This window comes from Manihot esculenta, chromosome 15 (assembly GCF_001659605.2).
Source record: "Manihot esculenta cultivar AM560-2 chromosome 15, M.esculenta_v8, whole genome shotgun sequence".
NCBI classification, from domain to species: domain Eukaryota; kingdom Viridiplantae; phylum Streptophyta; class Magnoliopsida; order Malpighiales; family Euphorbiaceae; genus Manihot; species Manihot esculenta.
Window position 1 is genome coordinate 3783350 of NC_035175.2, and position 18245 is coordinate 3801594.

Consider the following 18245-nt stretch of genomic DNA (forward strand, 5'->3'; position numbering starts at 1 on the left):
ACCGACCTTTTTATAGAGCCAAACTAGAATGCAAAACAGCAAACGTACCTTAACGCCGTTAATTAACCGGAACTCTTTTATTTTCTTTTTCTTTGGCATTTTCTTTTTTCCTGTTTGTGAAAGTTGAAACTGCGTGGTTTAGCGGTAACTGGGAATTTAACCTAACCCATGTTCGTTAACTAAACCTTAGTCTGACAAATTTTTTTACCGGTAACCGCTCCGTCTCCCTTTCTCGATGTAACTAACCATAACGATTTAACCGCAGAGATGCCATGTCAGCAATCCGTACAAACAGCAGATGTCACGGTTTCCTGCTGATTTTATGGTAAATGGATAAAGGGAATTGCACGTAGAAATAAATTCCGAGAATTTTTTTTCTTTTTCCTTTTATTTTATTTTCCCGGGCGCCAATCACGCCTTCGGATGCATCCTCAATTGTATTTCTTGAATAGATGGAAGACTTATTGAACACTAAAAAATGCTAACAAATTATCAAATTAAACCAAGGAATGTGAATCGATGTGTCACAGGAAAAAATATACCTCTATAAGAAAATTTTAAAATAAGTTTTAAATTAGAGAATTTGAAAAAATTATTATGTAATTAAATATTAAAATCGCAATTTATAGATTTATTTTTCGAGCCATTCGTTGAGTATTGGGATTTCCGGACCGGAGGCAATATTATGGTGTCATGCAAGAGGGAAGTGGCTCCCATCATAGCAGTTTCTCACGCTTTGTTGAAAAGAGGATTTATTTACAGTTATACCATACTCTCATCGTGTACAAAAAGGTGCACACAACATTATGATACACTTAACAGAATTAGGACCATTGATTATGTGGACCAACACACCAAAGGATTAAAGCGTTAGTTAAGGATTTTGACTTTTGGGTTCTCCATTTCATTGCATGGAAAATTAAGGGGGCTAACTGAGTTTTTTTTTTCAGCAAAATAATTTCTTAAAAATTTGAAATTGTTACCTTGAAATACACGACATTGGTTGAGCACTTTTACTCAATTGCGTCTTTACAAAACGAAAAGGAAAAGGTAGAGATTTTGTTTGGTTGAATCACTTTGTTTCTTTACTTTGCATATATATATATCTTTGGCTAAAGTGAGAGTAGACCATGAACCAGGAATGTTCTCTTCTGTAACTCGAATTTTGATTGACCATGAATGGCGGGTCTCGTTGCTTCAGCCTAAAATACAAGCTTACGCAGGAGGTAGAGCATTAATTAGGTAGTTAGGTAGATTTTGGCGTAAGTTGAAAAAGGAAATGTATAGTTTTTGGTGGTTTCAGGAAGTTTCAAAGTGAGAGTTAATTAGAAAGGTAGTTTCCTGATGAAGGACGTGAAAGACAGCATAATTAATTTTTACTTTATTATTATATTATAGTATAAAAATATTTTGAATATTATAAGTGTATTGATAAATTATTGGGTACTGTACGCAAAGCCATTTATGCAATGCATACATGAAAGCATAAAAGTGTAATCCATAAATTGAATTAGGTATGTGCTGGATGAAAGAGCAACACCGATTGCAACCAATGACCCCAAATGTTCCCAATTACAAAGTGTAATGCACATGGCTTCAATTTTAGCCATGGAGATGCAAATTGGTCACTGAAATTTGCCTAACAATTAGCTAAACATTAAACATCCCCATTATTTCAAACACATTGTGAGATGGATTTTGGATTAGATCCAACTTCATTTTGGTGGATAATGACCATAAACCATGCATGTGCTTAGCATGTGGATGGTGGAACCATGGGGTACCACTTCACATCATTAACTCCTTTTCCTTTCTACTCCTAAATGCCCCCTTGTTCCTTTGTTTCCCAAGTAGTACATGTAGTTTTTCATTTTTCTGAAAATTTACGACTCTGTTTTTTAAAGAAGCTAAGCAAAGTAATGAAGGCAGCTCAAATACATCACCGACCACAAATGCACGGAGAATTATCCCACAGTGCAGTGGCCTAACGTGCCCTGGTCTCTGCGCTTATTAAGGAAATGGATTACAGCTTTTAACGGAAAATATTTTTAATATATATATATGCTGGCTCATCTTTGCTTGCGGAGTGATTGACGGGGCTCTATCAAACACGTACTATCCGTTGATTAATGTTTTATTACTCTATATATATTAATTAATTGAGAAAACAGTAAAAGAAAGGGAAGAGAAAAGCAAACGTGTCGCAGAACCCACATGGCAGTACGGCTAAGGTTGGTGTAACAATCTTAACGGAAGAATCTTCTCTCTTATCTCAATCCCTGTGCTCCGCTGTGGTAAGGAATGTGAATGTCTTATCTCAGAGAAGAAAAATTTTTAAAAAGGTTTGTAATTGAGGAGTGGTTGACGCCCAGAAAAGGAGTCTTCTCCTCCTTTTAATATGTTCTGTTTGGCCTCAATCCTTTCTATCTTTCTTCCCTGAAAATTGAAATGTTCAAATTAATATCTCAAAATATTTGTTGTGATCATAATGGCTGTTAAGGATTTTAAACAAATTAAAGAAAGACAATGGCTTTATATGGTAACCCCACAGTCACATGGGTTAATCTCTCTTTTCTCTATCAAGCATTAGATTCTTGTAAGAATTTTTATCTATGCATCACCCAGCCAAACACTAAGGACAGCTCCTAAATCTCAGAAAATATGGTAAACTCACAACCTTCATTATCATTACAGACACCTTCTTAACATCTAATCACAAATTTTTGTCTCTGCTGCAATAATTCCTATGATCAAAACCCACTCATTGCAACTTTCCTTTTTTTAAAAAAAAATAAAATTCTAATTTATTTTTTAAGGTTAATTGCTGTATGCCATCAAACAGAGCTTTCCCTCTAAAAGAAGAAGAGGGGGGTCACTGGAATTGCTTTTTTTTTTCTGACTGTCAAACTTATCATTATTGGGTTTGTGTTGGTTATTAGGTAAAGGCTAGGGCTTTCTCTTTTCATCTTTTACAGTAAAATTGATTTGTCTGTCAATTTTTTTACTTTATGTGTGGAATAAGTTTTCCCCTGTAGGATTTAGGAAATCATTTACTTGTTTGACTATTTAACTTCAACTATTTATTTAATTTTTTACATTTTTTCTCTCTTTTTTTTTTAAAAAAAATATGGTTCAATAATATCTTAGAATTCATCAACAATTAATTAATTTATTTAATGGGTAAATGATGCTTCAAAATTATATATATATATATATATACTTAAATGTGTAGTTGAGGAAAATTGAATAACTTAGTCTACGTTGTTTTGTTAAAAATAATTTTTATGTTTTTATAGCATTTGGGATGAGATAAAAAAAATTATTTATTAAATAAAAACTAATAATTTTTAAGAAATTTTGCTTTTCTTTTTTTTAATGAATAAGTATTTTTTCTGCATTTTTATAATTTTATTAGCACCATTTAAATTTATAAAAAAATAAAACTTATTAATAATCTACATTTTTTAATATTTAAATTAAACAATAAAAAGTAAGTAAGAAAATATTATTTTTTAAACAAAAAGAGGATTAACATTCCTCCATTTTTAATCACCAAATATGGAAAATCAATTTTCACATACAAATACTGCAGATATTTTTTTATTTTATTTAAAATAATAATCATTCATTGACAATGAGCAAGTAAAAATTCAGTTGACAATTCATCTAATCATTGAAATATTTAATTACAGGTTTGAAAATCGAGAAAAAAAATTAAGCGTCGACCCACAAACAAATAGCAACAAAAAATTGAGGGGAAATAATAAAATAAAATAAAATAAATAAAAAAACAAATCCACTGGGGAATTATATCCATATCTGTTGAGGCCACATTTCAATCAATCACTGATGCAGAATCCTTTTTCACATGTGCTGGTTTTTGAAGTCTTCATCACCTCAAGATTCTCAATTTCTTAATTTTTTTTTAATATATATTCAAATTAAGTATAGCGTATCATAAATTTAATTTTTTTATTAATCAATTGATTAATAAAAATTTACTATTAACATGGACAATAATTCCAATCAAATATTCCAGCAGGCCCAACTGCTAATCATTTACCCTACTCATCATACATTGAATATTTATGAATTTGTGAGCAAATTAATACATAGTTTTCATAATTAATGAGTTGCCAACCACTAATCAAAATGCCACATTAATTATTCTTCCCAACTAAAAAAGAAAAAAATCAAACGACATTTGTCATTTTCTAGTTCAACATATCTCTGTACTGAATATAAATAAATTAATTTGATACTATACAGATAAGGAACCAATTAATCATTATTACTTATGGGATTACTAACATGTTTTTAATATTAATTAAGAATAAACAATTATAATGTGCACACTGCTCATCAATTGCATCGGTTTGTGTTAATTGGATAATTAATCTTCTTCCCTTTTTTTTTTTTTTTAATTTTTGCGTGTATTGGTTAGTATGCTTTTTATTTTACCTCGTATATAATAATTTGGATTAAACAAATAAATCTAAATTGAATGTTAAGATAGCTGTCTTATAATAAAAAAAAAACGTAGGAATTTAAATTCCAATAATAATTTTAATTTTTTTTTATTGTGAAAAATTGCTTTCAGGAAAATTCATATTTTGCATCCATGTTTATGTACACATCACTCGAATTACATCTGTCTTATGTTTTCCGATATAATTTTCGAATTCGATCGTTAATGTGGACCCACCAAAATGTCAAACCCCACATGAAGGCATGTGCACTATTTTTCTTTTTTTTTTTTATAAATAATAATAATAATAATAATAATAATAATAATAATAATAAAGCAAACACACAAATCCGTGTCTCTGCCGCTATTTTGAGCCACTGACTGGCTCCCACGTATGCTTAATACTAATCACCAACTTCTGAATCTCTATTCAACCATACACTATACACGTATTATTTTAGTTTCGATTCTTGTTATTAATTTTTTTCTATAATATAATGTTTAATACAATATCTGAAGTTCCATTTTATAATATAAACTTTGCAATGGGCCCCCGCTAATCCCACCGCCTTGTTTCTGTCAGCCAGCTAATGTTTGAACGCCCCCCTCAACCACTGAAATCAATTTTCAGGAATTTTGTTAGGTGTAGGAGGCAATTGATTAGGCTTTTCTGTTTTTACCCCAAGAATTTATCCACGAGTTTGTCATTTTAGTTTCAACTACTTGAGCTGTTTTCCCTCATCATTAAAATGTTCTAGACTTATTTGAACTTTTTTTCTAAGGGAATGGATTTTGAATGTGTCGAATCAAAGAAAAATTAATAAAAAAAAATTATTTTTGTTATAGGATATCCATATTTGATTGAATCAGATAACCTATAATTAGTAAGAGGCTGAAGTTGCTCATACGTAGCATGTGGCCCATTTTGGCTAAACTTGGTTTAGAAATCAGCTCAAAGGCCTTCATCTTTCTTAGACATTGTTGTGTTAGGAACTAATTACACTCAATCCAAAGGGCTAGCCCAGTAACCCCCGAAGATTTTCTAAGTTGCTTCGTGTTTTGGATTGGGAGTATCATGGGAGAGTACACACTGATTCCTTCACCAACCACAGTAGCATTTTTACATAATTACATAACTACATCCGAGTAGATGGGCCTAATAGTTTCCTTCCTAAATAGCATGAGCATGCAACCCCATGAAATATGACTCGGCTTTTACAAAACATTAGATCCATTTGAATTATTAGACCGTCCAAAACAATTAATTATACATATTTTGCCACCCCTATTTCATCCCATCAGAAATCTAGTTTCAACAAAGAATTTACCAACATTAATTACTACAGGAGTAACTTTGAGCTTAATTAAGAAAGGGGACCTATGGATTTCTATCATACAACTGCAGTTAACGAACATTCAATTGCACTAGTCACAGTTGCCACTGAAAGCAGATTGCATATACCAAAGTTTAATATTTGACTAAATTAGAGCAAATTCTACTGATCCCAAAATTCATAGCTTCTACATTATCTTAAAAACGCATAATTTTAATATTTGACCAGGATAGGACTAGGAGACACTGCATTCTCCAAAAACTTTGACTAGATATAATACTCTCTTTGACTACAGGACCAAAAAGTATCTGCAGTGAAAAGGAGAACTACTTCTCATCTCCCTTCGGCTTTGGCTTTTTCCTAGCTGCATCATCCTTTTCCGTTGCTTCAGCAACTCCATCATCCTCCCTTACTCCATCATCCTCCCTTTTCCCTGGTGAACCATTAAAGGAATTAGCAAAGCGCAATTATAAGCTCAGATATTTGCTTAACCACCAAAGACATACAACATTAGGACAAGATGAAAAGTCTAGCTTACTCTTGTTAGGGGTAGAGCCATCTTTCTCATTATTGACAGAAGGATCATTGTTAATCTTGTTAGATGCATTTTGCTCGTTCTCCTTAGAGTCATCAGTCTCAAACGCAAAACCAGAATCAGCAAAATAGTCTTTCACCGATAACAGGGCCTTGTAGCGATGAGAAATCTTGTTTTTTTCTTCCTTCGGCATCTCTGCAAAACTAGATGCAAGAGAAATTGCAGTTCTTATCATGACCTTTGATTAATGATCTTCAAACCAAAGGACACTCACAGAAAAAAAAAAAAAAAAAGGCATATTAGTAGAGATTACGTTTGCTCGTAGCCATCAGGTTGAAATATTGGGTCCCAACCAAAATCCTTGGGTCCCCTTGGAGGAACTATCTTTCCCTAGAAAATAGAGCACCAAATCAAATCCTAGTTCGAACCAAAAGCATTAAATAGAAAGCATCATGCCAAAATCTTTCATCACATTAAAGTGTACCATAGTTTTCCCAAGAAATGTCACAGGTTCAGATTCAGCATCAAGAGCAAAAGAAAATGTACACAATGCATAAGCTGATTTGTCCTCGTAAGCAGCCAGCAAGTTGTTCAAACCTAAAAGATGGCAGAGCAATATGATTACAAAAATAAATTACAAACAAGTTTAAGAAACAAAAAACACTGTTAGAATTACAACCTTCAAGACCAGTCTTGTCCAGATGCCACTTCCTGCACAATTTAACAATCACATCAATTTATGGTAACCATTGAACACAATTTCAAGTATAAGATATCATAATAACAAGAGAGATAAGGGAAGAGTAAAATGGTAACATATTACTATCAAGAAGAAAATAAAGAAGGAATCACTATTTAATTATTGGGGTCAACATTTTCTGGTCAAACCCTGTATTTGGACAATCACATAATAGTCATTCTATCCATTTTTCTCATACTCACATACCATTAGAGCCCTTGTCCCTGTACATCTGTGCAACCCACTCACAAATTATTACAAGCCACCCTACCCTAATGCTATCTTCTCTCTCTACCACAAATCAACCAACCTATGATTACTCAAGTAAACAGCCACCCAAACCCTGACCCTTGTCGAGACCATTCCTCCACTAATCTAACCATCATGAATTCAGTTGGCATTGATTCCATAGGAAGACCCCATCATTGTTCTTCTTGCCATTGACATCCTTAGTTATTCCTTCATTGTCGATTTACTCCCATCACCAGTGCTTTTCTGTGGCATAGATCCCTCACTAGTGGTCTGTTATCGCTCCCTTTCATAGTTGGTGGTTGGCACACAGCTCCCTCACTGATTTATTGTCCCGAGCTCTCCCACATTCATTTGATTTTGCCAATACATATTATGAGAATTATTTTGGTTTTGTTACTTAGTCGTTCTATATACATCACAAACTTGCTACTTTCATTTTGTTGGTACTGAAAACTTCTTGTTTTGATTACAATTACTTTATTAAATTTGTATTCTTCGATGGCTAGGAGACTATGTCTTGTTGACGTTTTTAGGTTTCTGCTTTGTTTCAGAGAGAGGGAGAGAGATAGAGACAGGGACTATAATGCAAACAAAGTCTCCAAGTTGCCTGACAAATTATACCGGAGAAAAATGAACGGAAGTAAAATTAAATTGATAGCAGCAAAGCTCAAGAACATAATCATGTTAATGTCAGAAGACATCAACTTAATAGTAAATAATGGCAATACCAATGAGTAAATAATAATTCACCCATAGTTACAGCAGGAACAAAATAAACAGAAGAAACATTCATAATATAAAAAGTAGAGAATGAGAATTAAAGTGAATTCTATGAACACATCAGAAAATGGTACTAGAATAACCTCAAAATTTTCCAATAGATAAAAACACTAGAAAGCATCACTATAATGGAAGGTACCAACATCACACCGGTCCTATATTTAGTTGGCTGCATAGAATCAATTAATTATGAATTTTATTTTACATCAATTTAAAACATTATTTCTCTCGTAGGCATAACTGTGAGCATAAGGAAGAAATGGTGTTTACAATTACAGAGGTAGTTTCTCCTCATCGACAGAAGAAAGTGAGAAGAATAATAGACTTACACGTATGGCCCTGCAAACACACAGTCATCGATCAGCCTATAAACCAACTACAATTGCAAAATTGAGCACTAAAAGAGAAGTACATTAAAAAAATTTCATATCGAAAGACAAATAATTGGGTACCTGGTAGACCCTTGAGGGCATTGTAGCAAAGACAAGTGTCCTCCACCAACACAGGTCCTTTCACCTTCCATTTGCAGTAAACAAGAAGAATCAAGTATTAGGCAGAGATACACATGCCATAAACATTAAAATACTCACCTGTACTACATATGCAAGAACATATATATACATACATACCTTCTTAGCAGCCAAACGAGCTTTTTCCTTGGAGATATCTTCGGGTTCTCCTTGCAGCTCAGGGACTGTAAAAGAAAATTACAAATTGCAGGACATAGTCAGTTTCGCGGGGAGAGAGAGTTTGAGAAATAGAAAGACAGAGGGATAGAGAAAGCAAGTACGATCAATTTTCAGAGATCGCAAGGGAATGGATTTGCCGATGATTGCTCGGACTTCCTCCAGCTTCTTAGCGTTGCCGGTGACGAAGGTCACCGGCCGTGCAATCACCACTTTCGCAGCTGCTGCCATATTCCTAGTTGCGCCCTTTACTATTCCTATTCCTCTCTTTCTTTTTTATCTTCTGTTTCTTCTTTGTTTGAAAAGTGTGTGCGTGAGAGAGAGAGATTTATAGAGGGCGTTTGATTCGAGTGGAAAGGAAAACGAAGAATCGCTGAAAATTTGTGCTTGCACTTGTGCATTTACCTGTTTGGTTGCCCTGCTAATTTGATACCCCGGTTCGAATACGATTGTAAGGATTTTATGCAACCAAATACCAAAAATGACCCTTGTGTATGTTACGCAATTAAACAATTAAAAAATAAAATTTCCATAAATAAATGCTCTAAGATATATTTTGATCCGTTATTTCAAATATTAAAAATAATAAAATTTTATGATTTCCTAAAATGTTTTTTACTATTTAATTTTTCTATCTTAATTATATCGTAGAAATTTATTAAAATTTAAATAATTATAGGAGATATGCGGTAATTTAGTTAAATTAAATATATTTATTATAATTTAATTATTTTTTAAGTACAGTAAAATGTACAAATATAAAAATTGTTAGTTAGTGTTAGGTTGATTAAATGCGTGAATGATAGGCTTTTCTTGTGGGAAATAGATATTTTTTTTGGGGGGGAATAAATACAAGATTCTTAATCAATGGAAAGGAGGGGCATAAGCGTAATTGAATAGGTAAACTTTAAGTGAAGAAAAGTGGTTAAAAGCGGAGGAAAAAAAGAGGAGAAAAGGTGAAGAAAGGACAAAAGCAGATGGAGTTGTCTGGATAAAATAAATGCAATGTCCTTCGCAAGGAAGGGATTGCGACTCTGCTTCATTTTCCCATTTCCACCTTGCTTCTTCCTCCTCTGTTCCCACGTCCTCCTTCTTCCAAGTCAATCCGTTTCCTTGGGACATCATACAAGCAAAATTATACGGAGAATAAATTTAATTAATCACCATTAAAATCATATATTTATATTGATATGGTGAAATTAATTTAAAATATGTATACAATTAATGTATAAACTCAAATACACATATTTAACCCATAATTTATTTTTATTTCAACTTGAATTTTCTATTATTATAATCATTACAGTTCACATCAAAAAGCTTATTTTTTTAAGTTATATTTACATGATTTATAAAAATATATATACAATTAATATAGGTAAGCAATAAATGTTTTTATCATTTTTTAATATATCATCTACATATTTCTCCATTTTTAAATTAGTTATTGAAACTACTAAATTTTATTTTTAATACATATTAAATATAGATTCATTATAAAATTAATTAAAGAAATATCATTTTAGAAAAAAAATACTTATAATTTAAGATATATATATATTAAAAAGGGAAATAATAATTTTTTTAACAGAAATAGTAATTTTTATTGATAGTGATGCACTGAACTTAGTTTGGAAGTTTCAACTTTTCTAAATTTAAAAGCAAAACTTAAGGTTGATTTCCATTCCACCTAACAAAACACATTTGACTTCTACAGGAAACTTTTTCTTAATCTAATGGATTAATTATTTTAAACATTTAATAATTTAAATTAGCATTGAATTTATAAGTATTAAATAAAACATTAGATTATTTAAGAAATATAATTTTAAAAAGGAAAAGTTAGAAGCATTAGTCACGTTAAGGAAAAACACAAGTAAATCAGTTATCGCAATCAATCTTGATAGTGTTATTAATTCCATTGCCTAAAGCTGTTGATTGAAACGGTGTCGTATAGCTAAAAGTTTTCTTGGACGGGAGAGTTCAAACTTAGGCTTATGTTTGTTGTCCAATGGGCTAACTAAAACATAGCCTGAATTATGGTCGTGAAAGACCAAGTCTAAACCCAAAAGCCCAACATTGTCTTTGTAGCGTTGGGTTTCTTTTGGTTTGCCACTTGGTGAGGGGACCCACACACCCTCGCCATTAATAAATTCAAATGGTTAAAATATCTGGATGATTTCAAAATACAGGGGAGAAATGGCCCAATGGGCTCAGATGGATGTTGATAATCCAAAATGAAACCCGGCCCATCTTCATCTGGGCACTCAGCGTCACAAAACGTAGGTTAATGACTATTTTTTTCCAGCTGCACAACTTTCAACGAGGGCTCTCTTAAAAATTATTATTATTTTTTGTTTAATTTTGATTGGAATAAAATTCTAAAAAAAATTAAAATTTTGATACCATTCTAATATTTTTTTAACTAAAAAAAAAAGAAAAATAAATACTATTATAGCTGGGCAGGCAGCACTGGGGACAGCATCCTATAATTGAAGTGGAGTGAAAGAACAAGAGGGGTTTGAAAATGAGCTAAGAAACCTATGAAGTACAGAAGTGTTAAGTAAATTAGAGTGAGTATTGTCTGTCATCACATGACACTTCATTTAATCGTGTTATATTCTGATCAACCGTTACTATCATTTTAAATGCATTCACATTCATATTTGATTTTTAAAAAAATAAATTAAAATGTTATTGAAGTGTTAAAAAATTATTAATATAATTTTTTAATAATAAAAAAATTAATTAATATAAAATTTTCAATATTAAGGCTAAGCGGCAAAATTCTCATTATAAATTTGAAAGGGCAAAGGTGGGGTCTGAGAGCAACAAATAAAAAATTAGAAAAAAGGGGGAGAGATTCCAATGGGAGAAATTCCAGAAAGGCCAGGGCCACGACCCTTAAAATAAGGGGATGAAGCAGCGCCGTTTAGCTTTATGGTCATAAAGATTTTAAAACAAAAATTAAGTCCTACATGCAACAAAACACTTTGCTTTAATTCATACATTAATAGATTGATTTAACAATCAATATAATATTTGGGCAGGCAATTAGTGGATTCCTATCCTCACGTGACATTGCCTCAAAATCAGGGATATGCTTTTCTTTCTAAAGCTTAGCCTCGCCCTCTCCTCTCTACTTAATCCACTCACTTTCAGCAACCTCCATTTCTCTAACTATTTTCTTTGCAATAACTTACACATTTAGGTCTTAATTTGTGAGCTAATATAATCTCTTCGTTCGAAGGATGCCCCCAGCATATGCATATTAATTATATAAGTTTTTGTCAGCTTAAAAACAAATAATTAATTTGAAATGCTAAGTCCAGCTTAGCTACTGTCTGAATTAGCAGGTGATCTGATAAAATTAGGGTTTAATAAGTGTAAACATTTTGTATGCATGTTCTTAATTATAAAGAAAGATGTTAGCTTGAGAAGAAAGTGATTGAATCAGTGCCATCATCTTAAGCATTACTTTGTAACTTTGAATGCAAGTTAGAAGAAGTTGATAGTCTTTTTGCATGCACCAACAGTAACAGTCAGGTTATGTCACACCACGTATTCTTCTTATCATGGTTTTAAATGCCACTAATATGATAATACACATTTTTTAATTTAATTTTTTTTCTGTAATTCATATAATAAAATCATACTAGTTAATTAATAACACTTAAAGCCGTCTTCTTAATATAATTTTTAATATTGCTAATATGATTTCAAGGAGACTTATCTTTTTAAAAAAAATTTACAATTTTCTTAAAATTGTATAATTTTATTTTAATTTTGTCAATTATATACTTTCATACACAAATTGAAACTCAATCGACTTTCAACAATGGGCTAATTATGAAATACTTCTAATCATATTTTGTGGGGTTAAATATTTAACTTGAGATTATTTTTTAAAAAAATATTTTAAAATACCATTTTGTTTAAATTGAAAGAATTACTTTTCCGTTTAAAAGTTTCTAAAATTAAATATGTATTAAACTAAAATTATAAAATAATAATTTTAGATAACAGTAAAGAAATCCAAAGCAGGCAGTGACATTTCCAATGTAATAATAATGGTAGAGGGAAACACTGAATTGGAGATGGTGCTAACTGCTAAATGCCATTTTAATAATTAGTATATATATATATTAAATAAAATAAAATAAAATAAATCTAATTTTTCTGCTAAGCCACAAAAATAAAACAATTATCTCTCTCCCTCTTTATTTGTAAAATACAGAATACAGTGTGCCTCTCTCCACTGCACGTGAACCCACCTGGCAGCCTCCTTCATTATTTTATATATCAGCTAGAGAGAGAGAGAAGGATCCTAGGTGAGGGAGTGAGGCGGAGGTGGAGGTGGTGGTGTGGTGGTGCTGCAGATTGTTGATCTCAAGGCACACATAGTTAATTTTCTTTTATCTTATTGTATTGATTCTTTCGGGTTTGTTTGCACTTTACTTTGCATTACTAGGCAAGGTCCTAAACACCACACATATTTGAGTTTGAGTTCAATGCAAGCAAGAAAATAGTAGTTTTTAGAGAGAGAAGCAGCGAAAACCAATGATGCAAATCCGAGAAGAAAGTTTTGGAAATTGAGGCAAATGTCAATGCCCAGCTCGAGGCAAATCCTCCTCTTCTCTTCCCTTCTTCCTTCTTCTTCTTCTTCTTCTTCTTCCTTGTCATTTTTTATCCTTGCTCTTCTGTCAACTTCATTGGCTGCTCCAAACCATGAAGTCTCTATTCTTTTTTCTTGGCTACATTCCTCTCTTTCACCACCTTCCTCCTTCTCTAACTGGAACAATCTTGATTCTACCCCATGCAACTGGACCTCCATAACATGTTCTCCTCAAGGTTTTGTCACCGAAATAAACATCCAGTCAGTTCCTCTTCAGCTTCCTTTGCTATTCAATTTATCTTCATTTCGCTTTCTTAGTAAACTTGTCATTTCTGATGCCAATATTACTGGCACCATCCCACTTGATATTGGTGATTGTGTTTCACTCACGTCCATTGACCTCAGCTCTAATAGTCTTGTTGGCATCATTCCAGGGAGCATTGGCCGCCTCGTAAAACTTGAGCACTTGATTTTGAACTCTAATCAGCTGACAGGGAAAATCCCAGTTGAACTAAGCAACTGCAGTAGACTCAAGGATCTGCTTCTTTTTGATAATCTCTTAGGTGGTTATATCCCAGCTGAGTTGGGCAAGTTATCCAGTCTTGAAGTCCTTAGAGCCGGAGGGAATAAAGACATTATTGGCAAAGTTCCTGATGAGCTTGGAGATTGCAGCAACTTGACAGTTTTGGGGCTTGCTGATACGAGAATTTCAGGTTCGTTGCCTGTTTCATTGGGTAAGCTAAGCAAACTGCAAACTTTGTCCATTTATACAACAATGCTCTCTGGTGAGATTCCTCCTGATATAGGTAACTGCTCTGAGCTTGTAAACTTGTTTCTTTATGAAAATAGTCTCTCTGGATCAATTCCGCCGGAGATTGGCAAGCTGAAAAAGCTTGAACAATTGTTGTTATGGCAAAATAGTCTCATAGGACTTATCCCAGAAGAAATTGGCAATTGCACTAGCCTGAAAATGATTGATATTTCTTTGAATTCTCTGTCTGGGACCATACCTTCTTCTGTAGGAGGTCTTTTGGCGCTTGAAGAGTTTATGATTAGTGATAATAATGTCTCTGGTTCAATACCATCCAATTTTTCCAATGCATCGAATCTTTTGCAATTGCAACTTGACACAAACCAGATCTTTGGTTTAATTCCACCTGAGCTTGGGAAGTTGTCAAAGCTCACCGTGTTCTTTGCCTGGGAAAACCAGCTTGAAGGAAGCATTCCTTCTAGTTTGGCTGAATGCAGTAACCTTCAAGCACTAGACTTGTCTCACAATTCACTCACTGGAAGCATCCCTCCAGGCTTATTTCAGCTTCAAAACCTCACAAAACTTCTCTTAATATCCAATGACATTTCTGGCTCTATACCCCGAGAGATTGGTAATTGTAGCTCTCTTGTGCGACTAAGACTTGGTAACAACAGGATTTCTGGAGGCATTCCTAAAGAAATTGGGGGTCTTAAGAGCTTGAACTTTCTTGATCTGTCTAGCAATCGCCTTTCTGGGTCAGTCCCTGATGAAATAGGAAGCTGCACAGAATTGCAAATGATAGACCTTAGCAACAACATTGCCCAGGGTCCCCTGCCAAACTCATTATCATCTCTAAGTGGGCTTCAGGTCCTAGATGTCTCAGTTAATCAATTTGAGGGTCAAATACCAGCAAGCTTGGGTCGTCTTGTCTCACTTAACAAGCTAATTCTAAGCAGGAATTCATTATCTGGATCAATTCCTTCATCACTTGGCCTCTGTTCAGGCCTTGAATTGCTTGACCTCGGCAGCAATGAGCTTACTGGCAGCATACCCAAGGAACTTGGTCAAATAGAGTCCCTAGAAATTGCCCTCAATCTTAGTTATAATGGACTTACAGGGCCAATTCCATCTCAGATTTCTGCACTCACCAAGCTTTCTATATTAGACCTTTCACATAACAAGCTTGAGGGAAATTTAAGTCCACTTGCAGGCCTTGACAACCTTGTTTCTCTCAACTTATCTTACAATAACTTCACAGGCTATCTTCCTGATAGCAAACTCTTCCGACAGCTATCCCCATCTGACTTGGCTGGTAACCAGGGCTTATGTTCTGCAATCAAGGACTCCTGTTTTTTGAGCGATGTAGGCAGGACAGGACTTTCAAGGAACGGAAATGACATAAGGCGGTCAGCAAAGCTTAAGCTAGCAATTGCTTTGCTGATCACATTGACACTGGTGATGGTGATTATGGGGACAATTGCAATTATTCGTGCACGAAGAACCATTAGAGATGATGATGAGTCTGAGTTGGGAGATTCATGGTCCTGGCAATTCACTCCATTCCAGAAGTTGAACTTCTCTGTGGATCAAGTACTAAGATGCCTGGTGGATGCCAATGTCATCGGAAAAGGTTGTTCTGGCATTGTTTATCGTGCTGATATGGACAATGGGGAAGTCATTGCTGTGAAGAAGCTCTGGCCAAATACAATATCCGCTGCGGCAGCCAGCGGATGCACTGATGAAAAAGGTGGCGTTCGTGATTCCTTCTCAACAGAAGTAAAGACACTTGGATCCATCCGGCACAAGAACATAGTTAGGTTCTTGGGATGTTGTCGGAATCGAAACACAAGATTGCTGATGTATGATTATATGCCTAACGGAAGTTTGGGCAGTCTCCTCCATGAAAGAACAGGAAATGCATTGGAATGGGATCTTAGGTACCAAATTCTGTTGGGAGCAGCACAAGGCCTAGCTTATTTGCACCATGATTGTGTTCCTCCAATCGTTCACAGAGATATCAAAGCCAATAACATCCTCATTGGCCTTGAATTTGAGCCTTATATCGCAGATTTTGGCCTTGCCAAGCTTGTTGATGATGGTGATTTTGCTCGGTCCTCCAGTACAGTTGCAGGCTCTTATGGATACATTGCGCCAGGTAAGTGCATAGCAGTATTTAATTTCCTTCTTCATGTACTTTATTTTCTTATGCTATTAAATCGAACCTTTTGCAGTCTGTATTAACCAAAGCAAGTTCACTATTCTATTCAGAATATGGCTACATGATGAAGATCACAGAGAAGAGCGATGTCTATAGCTATGGTGTGGTGATATTGGAAGTCCTGACAGGCAAACAACCAATTGATCCGACCATACCAGAAGGACAACATGTCGTCGATTGGGTTAGACAGAAGAGGGGAGGAATTGAATTATTAGATCCTTGCTTACTCTCTCGACCTGAACCGGAAATCGATGAGATGATGCAAGCATTAGGCATTGCCTTATTGTGTGTAAATTCCTCCCCTGATGAAAGACCCACCATGAAAGATGTGGCTGCAATGCTTAAGGAGATCAAACATGAAACTGAAGAGTATGCAAAAGTTGATATACTCCTTAAAGGATCACCAACCAATGATGCACAACCCAAGAACTCAAACAGTGCAGTTCCAGCAACTTCATCATCTAAATCACTAGTGCAAACTTTATATCCCAAAAGCAATAACTCAAGCTTCTCTGCTTCCTCATTACTTTACTCATCTTCCTCTAAAGCCAAAACCGATTTCAAGTGATAAATGTGTTGCAGGGTCATGCAGAGGGGAAGCTTGTGTTCTTATATGTTTGGTAACTTTTTGTTCTTTTTTAATGTAAAGAAAAGGTTGATAAAAACAAACGAATAGAGCCAATTTCAGTTCCTCCCAATACTAATCTCTGTGCAGGCTTATCATCTACTCCAATAAATTCCAGTTAAGCAGATTGTTAGTTAGAATTGGTTTTGGATTTTGTAGTAAAATGAACATAATTCAAATTAAGGCAAATCTTCGGTTGGACAGAAAGAAAATTTTCTACTTGAGCGGACCCATGATGAGTTGGGTCTGTGATTCTGTGTCATGATGATGAGCGTGTGGCAATATAGTGGAGATCCAGTTGTTGGTTTTCACTTTTCCCATTTCCCTAGCTGGGCAATCAGTATGAAAGAATTGATTCGTAATTTGCAATTCACAGTACTTTTTCCAAAGTTTATTAGACTGCTGTGCTATCATAGAAAGGTCACAACTTTCTGCTGAAAAACGACTGTTTCACCAGAAATAAAGCTTAATGCACGTGTCTTGTGCAAAAATTATGAATATGAGATAATCCATGTATGATCTTATGATCCTTATTTCTTTTTAAGTCAACTTTTCTATTAATAGGATCTATTATTATCAAAATGTTAATATTAAGTGTTGTAATATTTAATTTTCCGAAAATTGAGAAAATGATAAACTATTCGCTATTAATTAATCAGATTACATAGCAAATAGCAATGGCGAAGGTAGGCCTACTTCAAATGAAAACCAGAGCCCTGTTGGGACAAGCCTTCAGTGGGTTTTATGCTTAATCTAATTCAATAAAATTTTATTACTTTAATTTTAATTTATATAATTTTAGTTAATATGTATTTTTTAATTAATACGCATAGTTACATGTAAGAATTGTGACGGTATATTTAAGGACTATTGAAGAAGATAAAATTTTAATTTTTAATGGTAAAATTGTAAAACTCTTAAAATTTATAAAAAGAATAAGTAAAGAAGAGAGTAAGGGAGAGAAGAGAGGGAGAGAGATATAGTGAGATATATAGAGAGACAATGACAAGAGATAAAATCTCTCATATTGTACATCTCTATTTCATTTTATTTTTCTGTTAAAATTTCTCAATTACCCTTATAAATAAATATTAAAAAATGAGAATTAAATAAAAATATTAAAAAAAAACAAAGTGAATTAGAGAGGAGAGAGAAAATGAGATAATATCTTTACTCTTTATCCATTTCTCCGTCTATATTTTAATGCCCTCCTTTTATTTTTTTTTTCATATATTTTAAAAA

At 33.8% G+C, this 18245-nt stretch overlaps 2 protein-coding genes across 2 annotated transcripts; one reads left to right on the top strand and one right to left on the bottom strand.

The window, feature by feature from the left end:
- Positions 1-5927: 5927 nt before the first annotated feature.
- LOC110601789 (inosine triphosphate pyrophosphatase) lies at positions 5928-9225 on the bottom strand. Its single transcript, XM_021739100.2, has 9 exons — positions 8899-9225; positions 8738-8802; positions 8561-8624; positions 8438-8447; positions 7017-7048; positions 6822-6934; positions 6651-6727; positions 6341-6540; positions 5928-6235 (listed from the first exon to the last, which is right to left on the bottom strand). The coding sequence occupies exons 1-9, from the start codon at positions 9023-9025 to the stop codon at positions 6129-6131; spliced, it is 795 nt and encodes a 264-aa protein (XP_021594792.1). The 5' UTR covers positions 9026-9225; the 3' UTR covers positions 5928-6128.
- Positions 9226-13172: 3947 nt separating this feature from the next.
- LOC110601788 (LRR receptor-like serine/threonine-protein kinase RGI1) lies at positions 13173-17128 on the top strand. Its single transcript, XM_021739099.2, has 2 exons — positions 13173-16315; positions 16429-17128. Exons 1-2 carry the CDS (start codon positions 13396-13398, stop codon positions 16944-16946), a joined length of 3438 nt encoding a protein of 1145 aa, XP_021594791.1. The 5' UTR covers positions 13173-13395; the 3' UTR covers positions 16947-17128.
- Positions 17129-18245: the final 1117 nt, after the last annotated feature.

What these genes read in the sequence shown, in the direction of transcription:
- LOC110601789 (XM_021739100.2), bottom strand. Translation starts at nt 9,025, where the DNA reads ATGGCAGCAGCTGCGAAAGTGGTGATTGCACGGCCGGTGACCTTCGTC. An exon ending in CTCGTTTGGCTGCTAAGAAG is followed by an intron (nt 8,625 to 8,737) that starts GTATGTATGTAT and finishes TGCAAATGGAAG; the next exon opens with GTGAAAGGACCTGTGTTGGT. An exon ending in GGACAAGACTGGTCTTGAAG is followed by an intron (nt 6,935 to 7,016) that starts GTTGTAATTCTA and finishes GCCATCTTTTAG; the next exon opens with GTTTGAACAACTTGCTGGCT.
- LOC110601788 (XM_021739099.2), top strand. Translation starts at nt 13,396, where the DNA reads ATGTCAATGCCCAGCTCGAGGCAAATCCTCCTCTTCTCTTCCCTTCTT. An exon ending in TTATGGATACATTGCGCCAG is followed by an intron (nt 16,316 to 16,428) that starts GTAAGTGCATAG and finishes TATTCTATTCAG; the next exon opens with AATATGGCTACATGATGAAG.